Raw genomic sequence first — 16,785 nt, forward strand, 5'->3', positions numbered from 1 at the left:
GGGGGCGGGGAGGGTGAGCCAGAGAAGGGGCGGGGCTCGACGGAAAGGGCAGAGTGCCAGGGCGAGGGGCGGGGCCTAGGAATGAAGGGTGCTGCGGGCCAACCGGGAGAGCCGCCTGAAGGGAGGGCGGGGCCACGCCGGGTGATTGACGCCGAGGCCCGACCGGGGAGAGGCGGGGCCAAGGCCTGGCTAAACCTGAAGACTTGGAGGCCGAGGGGCTTCGACCCAGCAGAGGAGCGACGAGCTGCTGGCAGCGCCGAACCCCCAGCGCGCAGGTGAGTACGGCGGCTGGCGCCGGGCTCGGAGTCGGCGGGGGCTCGGAGCCCTTGGGCCAGCGGCTTCGAAGCCCTCGGGGAGCGGCCCGGGGCGGAGGGGGGGGGGTGCCCGCAGGAAGTGACTCTTCCCTCTCCGGGCCGGTCCGGGGTCCCGGCGGGGCCGCCCGGGCCTCTCAGAACCGTAGGGCGGCGGGGCCGGGCCGTCGCTCTTTGTTGAGGCCGTGGCCGCCGTCGGCCTCCCCGCCCCGCCACCGCGCAAGCCCGCAACAGCCGCGACCCCTTGGCGACTCTCGGCCCCCGACCCGCCTCCCCGCCGCTCTCGGTGACCGGAGCCGCGGCCGCCGGTCCCCCGACAGCTCGCCCAAAGCGACACCCCCTTACTTCCTAGGCCGCCCCGCCCCCACGGCAGCCGTCTCCCCGCCGCAGCGTCGGGGGCGCGCCCGGGCTCCGCTCCGGGTCGGCCCGCGGGCCCGCGCTCCAGGGCCGCGCTCGCACCCGCCCGCCCGCCGCGGAGGCCGGACTCGAACCCAGGTCCCTGGGCTGTGGGCCATGCTCGCCTCGGTGCCAGCTCCCTACCACACTGCCCTCCGGTCCCTTCGGACCCTGGGCGTGGGGACACTGCTGGGGAGCCCGCGCCCGCCCAGCTGTTCCGCCTGTGTTTGTTGTGCCGTGGAGGCCCCGCCGCTGCCGCCGCCGCCGCCGCGCTCTCCGCCTTGCGCCCGGCGATTGGCTGGCGGGAGTCACGTGGGCGCGATCAGCTGGGCCGGCTGCGGGCGGTCGGCCTGGCAGGGACCTGGCAGCTGCTTGGTGAGCCCACCCCAGGCTCCTTGCTGGCAGAGGCAGGCTTATGCCCCGCACACCCCTTTATTCCACGCGCCGCCGTCCAGGTAGGTAGAACGACCGAGTATTGCCAGCCGCGGTGGGAAAGCCGCAGTAACACAAAGGTCTTTTTAATCCTGACACTGTCTCTAATCTCCCTCGGAGTGACAGTAAGGGAAGGTGTACAGCTCATTTATTTTTAAACTTTTTTTTCTGTTTACAGAGCCCTGTTGGAAATCTGAGAATTTTTTTTTTTTAAACTATCAGGTGTCCTTTGACAGATGGAAAATCTGAAAGCGACCTCAAGCTTACCTTGCTTTTGGAAAAATGAGTGAACTTGCTGGTGAAGTAACAGGCATAATAGGAAAGCTATCAGACAGTTTTGCGTAGCCACATAGGCAGGGTTGCAGCTGCATTCCAGCATAGAGGAAGCCGAAATCTTTCATTGTTTCTAGGGTGCATGTCTGTGCCAGCTGTAAAGTGCCATCATGAGTTCTTTTACTAGGAATTAATCACATTTTACTTAGAGTGTATTATATAAGAGTGAGATTCCAGAAAAGGTGAGTTCTGCTCTCTGGAAGCTCCCAAATTTAGTAAAAGGTACAGACCAATGAAATTGAGAAACAGTGCAATACTAAATATTGGTAAGTTATGAAATGAGTATTACAAAAGTTCAAAGATGGGGCTGGAGGAGGAAGTAGGAAGTATTCTGAAGAGAACTGATGTTGGGCCTAGAACATCAAAAGCCTGTGGGTTGCTATCAGCCAGATAGGCTTAGGAAAAAGAGCAGATAGCAGGAGACGGAGGAGCATGTGCAGTTTAGCAGACCTGCATGTGTAGATGTGTGTGTGTTGCACACACAGCTTGGCGTGCTACTGAAGCACAAGGTATTTTGTACTCTTTAGAAGGCACTAATGCACTTGTTTTTCAGTAGACTCTTATTTGTTTGTTTGTTTTACGAGGCAAGGTTTCTCCGGGAAGCCCTGGCTGGCCTCGAATTTACAAAAATCTGCCTGCCCCTGCCACCACGCCTGGCTTCAGTAGTCTGACACACTATAGACCAGGCTGCCCTTGAACTCCTGGCAGTCCTGCCTCATTGTCCTTGGTGCTGGGATTAATGCTCCTCTTATATACTCTCATCTGGCCGGCTGTTCAGTACAGAGTTTCCCCCCTTAGTTTAGGAGTAGCAACCTTATCTCTAGGAAAGGCACACAATGAAATATGTTCATTTATACAGGGAAACCAACTTGGATTTTAACAGTAACTTTTCTGAACATAGTTGGCTTCTTCTAAAAGAACATTACTGAAACTTTTTCTAGACTGATTTGCTTTCTCTATCCACTAAAGAGATAAGAGGCATACAAAGTAAAAAGAGAGCAGCTTAGCCAGGCAGGTGGCGCCAGCCCTTGATCCCAACAGTATGGGGAGGCAGAGGCAGGCAGGCCAGCCTGGTCTACAAGGAGAGTTCCAGGAAGAGCCAGGGCTATATTATACAGAGAAAGGCTGGATGGGTGGGCACGCAGGGGAAAGGGCAGGGCGTTGGTGGGGTGGTTGTGGGGAGAAGGCCCTGAAAGTAAAGGTGCTGATAAAAATCTGACAACCTGAGTTTTAAACCCAGGGATCCACATGGGTGAAAGAACTTAGGACAAAACTGTCCTGACCTCCATGTGCCCCCACACAATTAATTAATAAGGAAGTAAGGCCCCAAACCCTGTGAAAAAAATTAAACTTGATATTAAGCTGAAAAAATTGGGGCATGAAACTAGTGCTAAATAAATATTCATAAGACGTGAAGATAGTCCTAAGTTTGTTTGTATCTAGACTGTTCTGTTTTATAGTGCCTTGACAGTCATGTAAATTAATACTGTTTCCCTTGTAATGCTCTGTGGTAACAAGTTTGTAATTTTGGAACTGTTAGCTAGACATGAATTTGCTCTTTGGCACTTCACTCTGGAAATCACACAAACTAACCTGTAGCTTCTCAGCAAGATGCTTTTGGTATTGTATCACAACAAACAAGAGGATCATGTTTATCTTGCCAAGAAGTTTTTGGGGAGGTGACCAACTCAGATTATTTGCTTACTCATGATTAGCTGCTGAGTTCTGTGACTGGTCTTACTTTCTAATGATGACTAAGCAGTATTCTACAAATCCAGTCAGCATGGATGTTGTTTAACAAAACAAAATAAGGCATTGTCTTAGAAGACCCATACACATACATTTAAATTTCCGTCCTACAAGCAGGACATCATTTGACCCAGCAGAGTGACCTGATACGTACTGTAAGAGGATAACATGGCTTTCTTGTGTCATTGAAACTTGGCTCTTGCTAACCATTTTGTAAAAGTAAAGAACACTGGACTGGGCATGTAGCATGGTGGTAGTGTGTTTACCTAGAATGCATAGGTACTTGGTTTGATTGCTAGTTTCACAGGAAGGAAAACAGATTTTATAGATTTAACTGTTGTTTCCCCCATGTAACTTTTAAGTAGAATATTGTTACAAATTGCTATGAAAATAGCTATGAAATTGCAATGCATCAAATGTGTATTACTATAATAATAAATATCCCAGCTATTACATGTTTTATCCTTTGTTCTAGAGAGAAGAGACTGAAAACCCTATATACAGCCATATTTCTACATGAATTCATTTTAGCAGACTCAAAACTACTGCTGGCAGGGGCAGACTTTGTCACCCTTCCTATACTAGAACCTTGTGTACCAGGCTCTGTACACACGTGTTTGTCTTCCCCTGTCTGGTCAATGAAAACCCCCTCTGCTATGTCCAGTATTGGTGAGAACACTGTAATGGGTGTTTATGGAGATACCCCAGAGGTATAATTCCTTAACTAGGAATTATAATGGGTATTTTCACCTGGAAGTCCTGTGCAGATGCAAATAGATGCCTATTGTTCTCCCTGGTATTTTTAGAGCTAGGAAGTGGTACCTCCTTAGGCTAAATTCATTTGCCAGGATTGAGACCAAAGTGGAGTATTAATTATAGGGAGGGCAGAGACCTATTTTAAGACCTACAGTTGAGACACTAAGAATTTAAAATCCTAGGTTTCTAGCTTTTGTCCTGTTTATAATTTCTATTACCTGAATACTTAACATGGCTGTAATTAACAGGAGGTGAATCTGGTTAATTGCTACTGTTTCATATTCAATCTGAACCCTGCTGCCTCATCTGGTGGGACAGATGGAATGAGATGCGTAGTCTACTTTTATGACCTTTAACAATCACTATATAGGGCACTGTTCTCAGGACATAATATCTCCATTTAATTCTCATTCAAAGGTATTACTGTTGCCATTTTACATAGGAAACGGTAATTTGTCAGACTTTACAAAGATTTTGAGGGAGAGAGAGCTGAAATTTAAAAATAGCACCCTGCTTTAAGAGTTTAAGTGATCTACGCCGTACTATATAAGCCCCTGGGAATAAAGAGAGGACTCAGCAGCTGGGTATATATTATTGATTGGAATGATCATCTCCAATATACTCAACTGGGTACAGAAAGCTAAGGAGTTTTGTGACTGGGACTGACACTTGCTGGCTCTAAATTTTTCATTACTCCTTGCTCAGTTTTTTGATTGCTGGGATTACAGGCCTGAGCCACTGCCCAACTCAAAACACCAATGATTTTAACCAGAAAATCCATGAAGAAAATGGAAATGGAATTCCAGTAATTTGTCAGCTATTCCTAGTAATCCTTGCACCTGACTGCTGACCATGGTTCTGTTTTTCTGAGAAAGTTCTTTATAAATGAAGCGTTTCTCTCCCCTCCTCCCCAGTGTGAACTTTCCTAGTATGGACTGAGATGGTGAATGTTCTGAATTTTGAAAGCTGCCAATTAGTAACTACTTAGACTTTGCCAGTAGCTAGTCAGCAGTTACGAATAAATGAAGGAGTGTGCCTGTATTACAAAAAATCTGTCACCACTAAAATGCTTGGTGTTCTCTTGTTTTGTTTGTTTTTCCAAGACACGGGTTTCTCTGTGTAGCCTTGGCTGTCCTGGACTCACTTGGTAGACCAGGCTAGCCTCAAACTCAACTGCGATCGACGTGCAATCGACCTCCTGAGTGCTGGGATTAAAGGCATGCATCACCACGTGATGTTTTCTTTTTTAACCTTTTAAAAGAATAATTTTATTTTTAGCATGTGAGCAGTTAAGTCAGGTGAGCTGCTGGCCCTGTTTTGTTGGTTTGGGTTGCGGCTGTTTGCCTACCGACAGTCGGTACATCAGTTGTGTGTGTCTGGTACAGGTAAAGGCCAGAAGGCATTAGATATCCTGGAACTAGAGTTACAGATGTTTGAGGGTGATGGGAATCAAACCCAGGTTTCCTGGAACAGTGGCCAGTGCTTTTAACTGCTGAGTCAGACCAAGGATGAGATATCACACTGCATTTGCTCCTGTATATATAAAATAGCTAAACAGGCTTTTTAGATGATCTTTTTGTGGCCTAGAAACTAGGGATTTATTCAAACCCACTATGTCCAATTTTTTAAATCATTCAATCCTAGGTACACTTTCTCATGAGTTCATGAAAGAGAATAATGTCCTTTTTTAAAAAAATTAATTTACAAATTGTGTAATTAAAAAGAAATTAAGCGTGGAAATCCTAAGATGTAATTACTTCACTAGAATCTTGCTGCACAGGTAGAAATGAGAAATTCTAAGTGGGTAAGGATGCTCTTCAGTGGGAGAAGAAATTGAAAATAATCAGTAAAATGGCTGAGTTGTCTATTCACCTTACTGCATTTTCATCTGGTCCCTCACTACTTCAGGCAATTGCAGGTAAACTAAGAAACTTTTTGCAGTGGGTAATAGTAAGATGCTTCAGAATTGACAAGGATGTTGGCCAACTGTGACAGCTGAAGAGACTGGAGGTTCTGCTAAATCAAGCATAGCAGTTAGCTGTGGGAAATGCTTTAGGTGTAAAAATAATCCCAGAAATCTGGGTAGTGGTATTAGAGGCTAGGAGGAGAAGGGACTAACTGCAGACTAATTTGTGAGAATTTAAGGGGCAAAGCCAGTTTGTAATGAGGATGATACAATTTCATAAATTTACAAAGGGTCGTAGGTGTACGATAGGTATAAGTAAATATGCTGTTTGGGATTTTGTTTTCTTTTTGTATTCTGGAAAGATGTTAAAGATGGAAGCCAGGCCTCTCTCATGCTAGCAGGTACTCTGCCATGGAGCCAAACAGCCCAATAATATTTTAGTGTTAACCCCCCACCATCAGTATTGGAGATGGAGCCTGGCTTCATGTGCTATGCATAGTGCTCTTTTACTAAGCCACATCCTTAGCTATTTTTCAAGTTCTGCCCCTTTGCTTTCAATTTTTAAATTTTATTTTGAGACACAGTTTCACTGGCCTTTTCAAGCTGATATTAAATTCCAACTATTTCTTCCTCAGCCTCTAAGGTGCTTTGTGTTTTTGTAAGAATCAGCTCTAGGTAGTTATGATGCCATAGGCTTATATTCTAATTACTTGGGAGGCTGAAGCTGGAGGAATATTGCAAGTTAAAATCAACCTGGACTACACAGCAGTTTCATAGAGTGGCTGAATTGTATTTCTCTGTATTTTGTTGTGCCAGTCCAACACAGGTGTAGCATTATCCGAGAATGTCTGCCAGATTTAGTAAAACACTGTGACTGTTAACAGTCTTAGATGGGGTCAGTGTTTGAATTACTATGTGATGAAAGGGTAAGAGTAAAGGTTTCCTAAACTGTCGGAAGTTGTATTGTTATATTTGCAGTTGTTTTCTAATTTTAGGGAGTATATGATTAGATTGCCACTGAGTTAGGGAATACCAGAGGAGAGGAATTGGTAATCATCCTGACGGAGAGAGACTCTAGCAACCATTTGGTATGAGGGAAGTGAGAACTGGAGTAAGATTTAGTTTAGAGCTTGGCTTGGCTACTTGTGGGAAGTTATATGGTCTTTATTTTTGCACCTATAAAAGTAGGGTAATATCTACTTTAAAAATTGCCATAGTTAAATAATAGGTACTAAGTGCAGTGCCCCCTACACTGGACATATTTGGGTTTAGGGCAGAGTTCACATTGTCCAGGTCCAGACAAATGTGATAACTCTTAGCCTTGTACTGTCTCCTCAGGGCTTTCTTCAGGCTACTGTAACTGATAATGTAGCCTGAGTGGTTTATAAACAATAGGAATTTATTTATCATAGTTCAAAGAAAAAAGCACCAGCAGAAATGGTGTTAGTAAAGGCCAGTTTCCTGGGTGATTGATGCCCCCCCCCCCAGCTGTGTGTTCATGATAGAAAGGGCAAGGCAGCTCTATGGAGCCTATGTAAGGTCCCTAATCCTTTAATGACTGACTGTCTTCATGACCCAGTTACTCCCCAAATGCCATCACTTGGTAACAGTATAACTTTTGGCAAACAAAAACTACATTTTATAGTTAAAAATATGTATGTTTATGTTAAATAGAAATCACAATCAGGAATCATGTAACATTAAGTTCTTAGATATTTTTAGTGTTGATAATGAATCATATAATTGAAGCCAGTAAAAATACTCGGGTAAGGTAAAAAATAGAATGAATTTGAAGCAAAGAAGGCAGCATATTAAGTTTGTTTACCCTCAGCACCAAACGGTCGGTCACAGCTATTCCTGTAATCCTGAGTCAAAGATAGAATGATATAGGTAGAAGGCATAAAGTTCATTTGGAACCATGCGTCTTCCATAGTAGCATCTAGAAATAGTTATTATTCCATTGTAGTTGAAATAAATCCTGTCTGATATTTGAAAGTTAGAAAGAAAATTGCCTTTAATACAAATCCCATAAGCTCCAGCGGAAGCTAAATGACTGAACTGTGAAATCTTGCTGTCAGTCCTTTTTGTTAAACACTATATCATTATACACATAAGTCAATTGTACACATATATGTTGAATGCCATATTTATATTGAGTCATAAGTCGAAATAATGGTACAAAAACAGATAAAGTAATTGTGTAGACCAAAATGGTGGTGGTGGGGCGGGGGAGTGGGATGGAATAGAACAACAAACTGCTTAGCAGTAGTCAGTTGTTATGGGAAAATAAGTTGTGCATTCCCTGTTACCTGATCCAGACACAGGCAAAGTGCAGGCCCTTCTACCCAGTTTTCTATTGTGTCTGTGTGTGTGTGTGTGTGTGTGTGCGTGTGTGTGTGTGTGCGCGCGCATGTGTACCCTTGCAGCCCATAAGAGGACATCAGATTTCTTGGGTGGAGCTGGAGTTACAGGCTCTGGGAACTGAATTTGAGTTATGTTTTAAGTCAGGGTCTTTTCCTAGAGTCTAGATTAGCCTGGAACTCACTAAATAGACCTGGCTGTCCTGAAAATTGTGGTGTTAAGAGCTCTTGCTGGCTCATCCCCAAAGCTTAAGTATCAGCTCACCTTGTAAAACTTCAGTAAGAGCTTGCATATAGTTCAAATAAAATGTGTCAGTTTTGTTCACTGCTGTATCTCTGAGCTGATGGATTCAGCTTAACAGGCAATTAACAGCTTCTGGGTATGTGTGTGTAGTATCTTGAAAAGCAATGTCCTTAAGGGACTGTAAAAGGCAAGCAGCAAGCAGTGCCAGGAAAGTCATCAGAAAGTTAGGTACCACAGCCTAAGTCTGGTGTTAGGTTTACATTCTGTGGCTTTGAAGACAGAGTCTTCTAATGTAGCCTTGGCTGCCCTGGAACTCTCTTTCTCTCAGGCAGGCCTCGATCTTGAACCTGATACTCATGCCTTTGATGGTTATTTTGTTAATGCATTATTATTATTTTTGTTTGTTTTGTTACACAGGGTTTCTCTGTGTGTAGCTGTATTAGGTCTGCTCACCGTTTTAATATGTTAGTAAACATTTGAAACGCTTAAAAATAGGACCTTGGCTGTACTCTTGGGTATATCTAGAGGTTTAAAAGTACCTCTTGGTGGGGAGGCCTGATGGCACTCCAAGAAAGAATAAGCAGGCTACCAAGATGAGACTTGATAGCCTATAGTGGGGTAAGAGAATAGCTTGAAAGCAGGAGGGAGGGAGGAATGGGAGGATATAAATGATGGGATAACAATTGAGTTGTAATCTGAATAAATTAATAATAGTAAAAAGTACTTCAGAAGAAACAGTTACAGTAAAGTTAAGGGGCTGAATCTGTTGCCTCTTATAAAACATTGAAGTATGGGTTCTCCTGCCTTCAGAAAGCTTCTCAAAGCTTTGTTGAGCATTTTAGTGCTTCTGTAATGTATGGAATCAGTACAGTTTCTTGAGGCCAAGTTATGTAATAGCAGCAAAGTACATTTTCTTGTTTTCTGTCCTGGTTGCTCTAGCCTTATGCTAGTTAGGTCTACACCGAGACCTCTTCCTTTCGGAGAGGCAATAGAGGGTAATGCAAGGACTTTGTCTCGGAGTTTGTAGAACTGCATTCCAGCTACTATTCTGTAACAGCTGCAAACCTTTGACCTGTCAGCTTGTTTTGGTGAAGTGTGTGGAAAGTGAAACCCTCCCAGAATTGGGTTTTAAAATAAGTGCTCCGTAGACTTTAGACTCAGATTACTGAAGTCAGTGCTGCTATCCCTATACAGTGGTCAGTACCCCCAGTGGCCATAGGCCTATCTGCTCAGGTCCCCTCTTGGTGTATGTGGGGGTTGGCGATGGTGGTTGTGTGGTGGTGCTGGGGTAGAACAGAACTTGAAGCTTCCAGTATGTTAGGCAGGTGCTCTACCATTGAACTATATTCCCAGCCCTTATTTTGAAGTTGCACTTTTATTTGCTCGTATCTGATCACCCCACCTGTGTCCTGTACGTCTGAGTCCTTCCTCCAATTACACACCATCTGCTGAAAATATAGACTTAACACTGGAGCCATGCTAACTTCACACTTCTGTGTACGGGTGTTTGCCTCCATATAGGTGTGTGCCTTTGGAGGGCATTGGCTCTCCTGGAACTACAGTTACAGGCTTCACATGGGTGCTCAAAATCAACCCCAGGTCCCCTGCATCCGCAGTAAGTGCTCTAAGAGCACTGAGCCAGCTCTCTGCCCATCTATGCCAGTGCTGTGTGTGTGCACGCGCGTGTATTCCTTGGTCTTGACTAAGTATGTTTGTGGCTCTTAACTGGAGGTGTCCTGTTTATTTGTTCAGCGTGTAAATTTTGAATCCCTTCATTCAGAGTCAGGTTTTTCACCCAGCAAGTATTAGGAGAAAAAACAAAACAGATTTCAGTATATAAATAACCTGTAACACCTCCCCCAATATCTGCTACCAATTTTTCTTTTAATAATGTGTGTCTTACCTTTATCTGTTTGTTCTAGGTTTTCAGAAGTTCAGCTATCAAAATGGGCAGAATCTTCCTTGATCATATTGGCGGGACCCGTCTGTTTTCCTGTGCAAACTGTGATACGATCTTGACCAACCGCTCAGAGCTCATCTCCACTCGGTTCACAGGTGCCACTGGTAGAGCATTTCTTTTTAACAAGGTTGGTGGAAAGAAACTACATTTGTACATGTCTTCAGTGGATGTATTTGACAGCAGCACGAGACTATTCCCTTAGAGTTTACAGCTACCAAAAAATATCAGAATGGGGGCTGAAACCTGTAAAACTTGTCTCTGATAGGGATTTCAGGGGTACATTGTTGGAACATAATTTTATATACATTTTTAAAACCTCAATTTTATAAGATCTTCTAATTATTAGAAGAAGAGAGGCAAGATATGATGGCTTCTGTCTATAATCCCAGTGCTTGGAAAGCCGAGCAAGGCAGGAAGATGGCCACAAACTGGAGACCAGGCTGGGAGGCATGGAGAGTTTTAGGTCAGCTGGGCCAGCTTCAGCTAGGTAGTGTGAGTCTCTGTCTCAAAACAGCAATTAAGAATGGTCTCAGTTTCTCCAGGAAATGTTCAATGTCAAAATTTTAGTGATTTTACAGAATTTGGAAACCGGCCAAGATACCCATTTTTCTCTCCCTTATATATGCCACTAATTGATCCTGGAGTTAGCTATTGGAGCTTATTTGTTGAAAGTGAATCTGCTAGCTTCTCTTGCTATAATTCATGCTTGCTAGTCAGCTTCCTGGTTGTCATTTGCCTTCTTTGGGTCTACCAAAAGGAAAGTATTTACAGATTTGCAAATGTGCATCTATTCTGCTTGGCCCTGAAATGTTAGCCCTGTTTTGAGATTGGTTGGCGTGGTTGTGCACCCTGAGCCTAGTAGCACAGTAGAATTTCCATGTCTTTTAGGCTAAGACATAGATCTAGTCCTTTTTTCTCAAGACAGGGTTTCTCTGACAGCAGCCCTTGCTGTCCTGGACTCACTCTGTAGACCAGGCTGACCTCAAATTCGGAGATCTGCCTGCCTCTGCCTCCCAAGCGCTGGGATTAAAGGCTTGCATCAGCACCGCCCAGCCAGATCTAGGCTTAAGTCACTGTTTTTAGAAGGTCAGATAACGTTTTTACTAGCAGATATTCCTCTGTTCTGAGTAAAGAAACGTCTCTCAGAGAATCAATAGTGTATTTTCCTTGACATGTTACAGAGGAGGAGTCAATACTATGGTAAGCCAGCTACCTATTAACTAAATAATTTTCAATCTTGTTCAGTCATTGACTTATAGTCTCTGGTTTTCATGTTACAATGTCAAAGTTAAATAGTTGGAATTACAGCCACAATTGTTTACTATTGGTCTTTTGTTTGTTTTGTTTTGTTTTTGTTTTTTCCGAGACAAGATTTGTCTGTAGCCTTGGCTGTCCCGGACTCACTTTGTAGACCAGGCTGGCTTCAATCCACCTGCCTCTGTCTACTGAGTACTGGAATTAAAAGCGTGTACTGCCACTGCCCAGTTTACTTTTGGTCTTTTATTTTTATTTATTTTTTTAATAATTTATTTATTTTTATTTTATGTGCATTGTATGTAAATGGCTGTCAGATTTTGGAGTTACAGTTAGGAGCTGCCATGCGGGTGCTGGGAATTGAACCCGGGTCCTCCAGAAGAATAGTCAGTGCTCCAACCACTGACCCATCTCTCCAGCCCCTACTGTTGGTCTTTTAGAGGAAGGTAAAGCATAAAGAATTGTTGGGTATGTGAATGGTTGGAAATTTTCCACAGATGATTTTAGAATCCAGTTCCTGTATTCATTATCTTCAAATTTACTAGAAAACTAATGTATTAATATGGTTTGTCATATGCTTAGCCTTTCTTTCTTACCCTTTTTGATTATATATAAATTTTTCAGAGACAAATATGGCACTTAATGGAACACTGATGATACTGTAATAGGTTCTTTGATTATCTTATATACACTCATCACTACAGAGTGAATTAATAGTTGCACCCAAACTTATATCCCATGCCTTCCAGACCTTTTTCTTTACTGCAACCAGAACTGTCATCTAGTGGCAAGACTTGGGCTTGTCAAGTACTGCATAAAGATTGCATTAGATTGAGGGCTGGAAAAATGGTTCCACAATTAAAGAAGCACCGGTTGCTTTTACAGTGGACCCAAGTTCGGTTCCTAGAATTCACAGGGTGACGTACAACCATCTCTAATGCTAGTTCCAGGAGATCCAATGCCTTTTGACCTCTATAGGCACCAGACACACATGTGTATACATGTAGGCAAAACACTCATTCATATAAAATTAAATAATTCTTTAACCAAATTGTTATATAAGATACTCAGTACAGTGCAGTTTCCAGACATTTATATGTCTCAACAACATTTTTTTTCCTGATGTGTCAGGCTGGCCTGAAACTGCCCTATGTGGGTGAGGCTGGCCCTGAACCCCTTTCTTCCTGCCTCTGCCTCCCAAATAATAGGATTACAGGCCTGGTGGCACAGGCCTAGCTATCCCAGCCTCTAAAACCAACTCTAGGTGTCTACCATTGAGTATAACTAAAGTAGCAATTTCTGTCTGCTAAACTTGCTTGGTGGTTTGTTGTTTGAGGCAGGGTCCCACTGTATAGTGCGGCTGGTCTTAACCTCTCATTCATGATCTCCTGCCTGGGCCTATCCACACTGGGATCGCAGGCACGCACAGCTATATAATACTTAATTGCTCGTACATTTACTTATTGTCACAATTGTCGGCTAACTTACATGACATTACAAGGAGTTTTTTTTGTGTGTGTGTATGTTTTTTAGGTAGTTAACTTGCAGTACAGTGAAGTTCAAGATCGAGTTATGCTCACTGGCCGCCACATGGTTCGAGATGTGAGCTGCAAAAACTGCAATAGCAAACTGGGATGGATCTATGAGTTTGCCACTGAAGACAGCCAGCGTTATAAGGAAGGCCGTGTGATCCTGGAACGTGCACTAGTTCGAGAGAGTGAAGGCTTTGAGGAGCATGTACCATCTGATAACTCTTGAAGAAAAAAGATAAACCCATCTTTTCCCAGGTCTCCTTCACTGAAAACAAAAATCTATTTACATACACTGTCACCTTAGCATCAGAGTCGGATTCATGAACTGCGGAACAAGAGGTTGTGAGAATCTTAAGATGGAACCTTTCTTTCTTTTTCTTTTTTTAATTTTGTATTTTCCATCCAACAGCAGTTTGTAGAGAGAATATTATGCAGATGTCATTAATTTTTTTCCCTATGATTACATCTTCAGGCAGAAGAGTTTGCAGCTATGTGGTGGGCTATGTGAGGGAAAAAATTGGGGTCCTTAGAGTGAAAAGGAGTGTTTTGTATACATTTTGAGTGGAGAGTATGTCAAGAGCATGGTTTTTAAACTTATTTGAGCTTCGTTTAAAATTTTCTTTTTAACCCAGTTATTTCACTTAATTTGCTAGCTTCAAGAAGAGATCCGAATCTGTGCCCAGCGCTGGAGGCTCAGTGTTAGCGTGGCTTGTGCTGGCCAGTGTGCCATATTCTTGTTGGAGAGGAACTGTAGCACCAGAACCCATTCTTCCTTGTCAGTCTTGACCCAACAGATGTCACCATCCCCAGTTACTTGTCAGCACATACTTGGTGTTGATGGAAACTTTCTGAAATGAGGCAGAACTGCTTGGTTGTCTTATCCATGTAACTTAAGCATAGTAATATAAATAAAGTGATAGTTGGATGTTTTGGTCCTGTGTTACTTTTAAAAATACCTTATAAAAGAGCAGAGGTTTGGTGAGTGATTTCTTAGTAGGTAAAGTCTTAGGCTACATTGCTATGTATAAGGTATTTGTGTAAATGAAAGCATACTGTTTAAGCCCACAGGATTGCATTAGAAAACAGTTGAGCAAAACATCAGTGTGCATCCTGCTGTTGATCCGGCATCTGTTCTAAAAAGAAGGGGAAAATGAAGCAACTTATAAAATCTGCTTCACAACATATTTCAGCCTTCCCCCAAATTTGTAAATTGATATTGACAAGTCTGTAGTGCTTGTCAAAGTTTCATCAAAGGACTGGATCTCTCTCTCATTTCACATCTTCCCTTAGAAGTTCAGCTATTGCATTTGAACTGTACCTGATAACTCTTTTAGAAGGAGATCAGATTTGACTCAACTTTGCCCTAAATTTATAACATTACAAAGTATTAGAATATGCTTTTATCCAAACTACTTCTGGGCAAACCGATACTTCCTTTTGGTGAAATACAGGACAGTGGAATCTTCTAGTTATACAAATGAAGAGATGCATGTTTGTATGCTCAGTTTCTAGGTTGCTTATGAAGGAAATTTGCCTGAATTGAATAAGTGAAATCTTTGTCATTGATATGAAAGGTCATTTCTGAGTAGAGTAAAACTTCTCATACCTGGCCATGCACTCTTGGTTAGTTAATGGTTGTCCGAGTAGGGATAGTATAGTGTTGCATTTTCAGTGAGTGAATGCTACTCTTGTCTTCAACTTGAATGACACCTTCAAGACTAGTGTTCATTACCATTGATTTCCACACTGGCCTGTGACGATGTGCGGATTCCTAGTCGCATGCCTCACCTACAGCACCATGTGCATCGCTGTAAAAATAAAGTATATTTTGTCTTGCATTGTTACAGAACCGCTATTTATTTATCACTGATACTATTTAGTGATCATCTTTGTTATTTTCAATCTCTAAACCCATAATCTTTCTTTGTTTGGACATAGTAACTTCTGCTGTGTAGCCCTGGCTGACCTGGAACTTGCTTGCTATTTAATAGCAGGCTGGCCTCGAACTCACAGAGATCTGTCTTGTCTCCCATCTACTGAGATATTAGGTGTGTACTGCCACATGCAACTATTGCCATGCTTTGGAATAGATACTGCTTGAGTCGTTATCCCCGAAAACACTAAATTTGACATCATAGACTTAAAGTAAATGTCACATTGTTAGGTTAACTCAACAAGCCACTTGATACCTTCCTTTTAAAAACTTGGATTTGATGGGCTAAGTGTGGCTCAGTGGTAGATTGCTTACTTAGTATGCTGGAAGACCTGAGCGTGATCCCTAGCACCAGAAAAGAAGACCTGAGCTCAGTTTCCTCACACCCAAACCAGGCTGCTCAAACTGTCTGTAACTTCAGCTCCAGTGGAGATCCAGCACCTCTGGTCTCTGAAAACTCCTGTGCTCACATGTGTGTTTCCAGGACTCCCCACACACATACACATAAAATATGAGTGTAGTAGTTCACATGTGTAATACTAGCACCCTGGAGGCTGAGCTGCAAGTTTGAGGCCTTCCTGCGGTACAGACAGCTCAAGCCAGTATGGCCTACTGCATGAGGCTTGTTTAAACAAAACAAGTGATTTTGTTTTGGGGCAGGGAAGTTAAGTGATAAAATATATTTGGGTATCAGTACTTGAGGGTGTACAAGCATAACCTTTTCCTCTTTGAGGACTTTAGGATTCTTGGTTTAGGTGACAGCCATTAAACATAAATTTTTAGTTGTATTTGTGTGTATGTTCTGTGAAAGTCAGAGGACAGCCCACGGAAGTTCTCCTTCCATCATGTGAATTGGTGGAATTGAACCAGCTTATCAGGCCTCGCTCCTAGTAAATGTGTCCACCTGCCTAAACACCTCAGGCCCACTTTTTTTTTTTAAGAGATGCTAAATTGAGTATTTTGTGTTAAAATATGTTATGAAAGGCTGCTTTGGGACTGAAAGGAAAAATCTATTTCCTACATTTATGAGTTCTATGGCATGTTTAACTTGAAGTATAGGCCTCAGCCAGTACATAATTTTTTGATGAGGTAAAACAGCTAAACTGCTCATTATAAAATGTGAAAACATCAGCAAGGGAGATGACTCTGTATAGGTCTTGCTGTCTAAGCGTGAAGACTTGACTCTGAATCTCTAGAACCCATGAGAAGTCAGGCATCTCTCTAGGGCACACTGAGGAGTTGCTACGGCAAGATGGGAGGTAGGAGAACCTCAGAAGCTTTCAGGCCAGATAGGAAGGCATGCACAGTAGTAAGCAACAAAAGGTCTTAAGCAAGCTTGTCCTTTGACCTCTACACATGTGACTTGGCATACACACACATGAAAATGGACACTGCACAAAAATGAAATCTTACAGATGGAGAAAAGAAACATGGTTTGATCCCAAAAGTTGTTATCAAAGCTCAAACATACCCATTGGATCCTTGCCCATTTAACACCTACTTCCCACCGGGAGCATATAAAACATCTGACTTAAGGAAATGTGAATTGAGAATAAAGTTAGGCATTACCAAGAAGAGACTTGATACCCTATGATCATATAGAGGGGGAGGTAATCCCC

At 43.0% G+C, this 16,785-nt stretch overlaps 1 protein-coding gene across 2 annotated transcripts; it reads left to right on the forward strand.

Annotated features, from left to right (window-relative positions):
* The first annotated feature begins 120 nt into the window (after positions 1-120).
* Positions 121-15,082, forward strand: YPEL5 (yippee like 5). Of its 2 annotated transcripts, none has more exons than XM_084791239.1 (3): positions 121-275; positions 10,410-10,574; positions 13,235-15,082. In XM_084791239.1, the coding sequence occupies exons 2-3, from the start codon at positions 10,434-10,436 to the stop codon at positions 13,457-13,459; spliced, it is 366 nt and encodes a 121-aa protein (XP_084647365.1). In that variant the 5' UTR covers positions 121-275; positions 10,410-10,433; the 3' UTR covers positions 13,460-15,082. The 2 variants fall into 2 exon arrangements, with proteins under 2 accessions (XP_084647365.1, XP_084647366.1); XM_084791240.1 differs by lacking the exon at positions 121-275 and adding an exon at positions 1,013-1,162.
* The last annotated feature ends 1,703 nt before the right edge of the window (positions 15,083-16,785 follow it).

Source organism: Acomys minous (assembly GCF_964271855.1).
Source record: "Acomys minous genome assembly, chromosome: 8".
NCBI classification, from domain to species: domain Eukaryota; kingdom Metazoa; phylum Chordata; class Mammalia; order Rodentia; family Muridae; genus Acomys; species Acomys minous.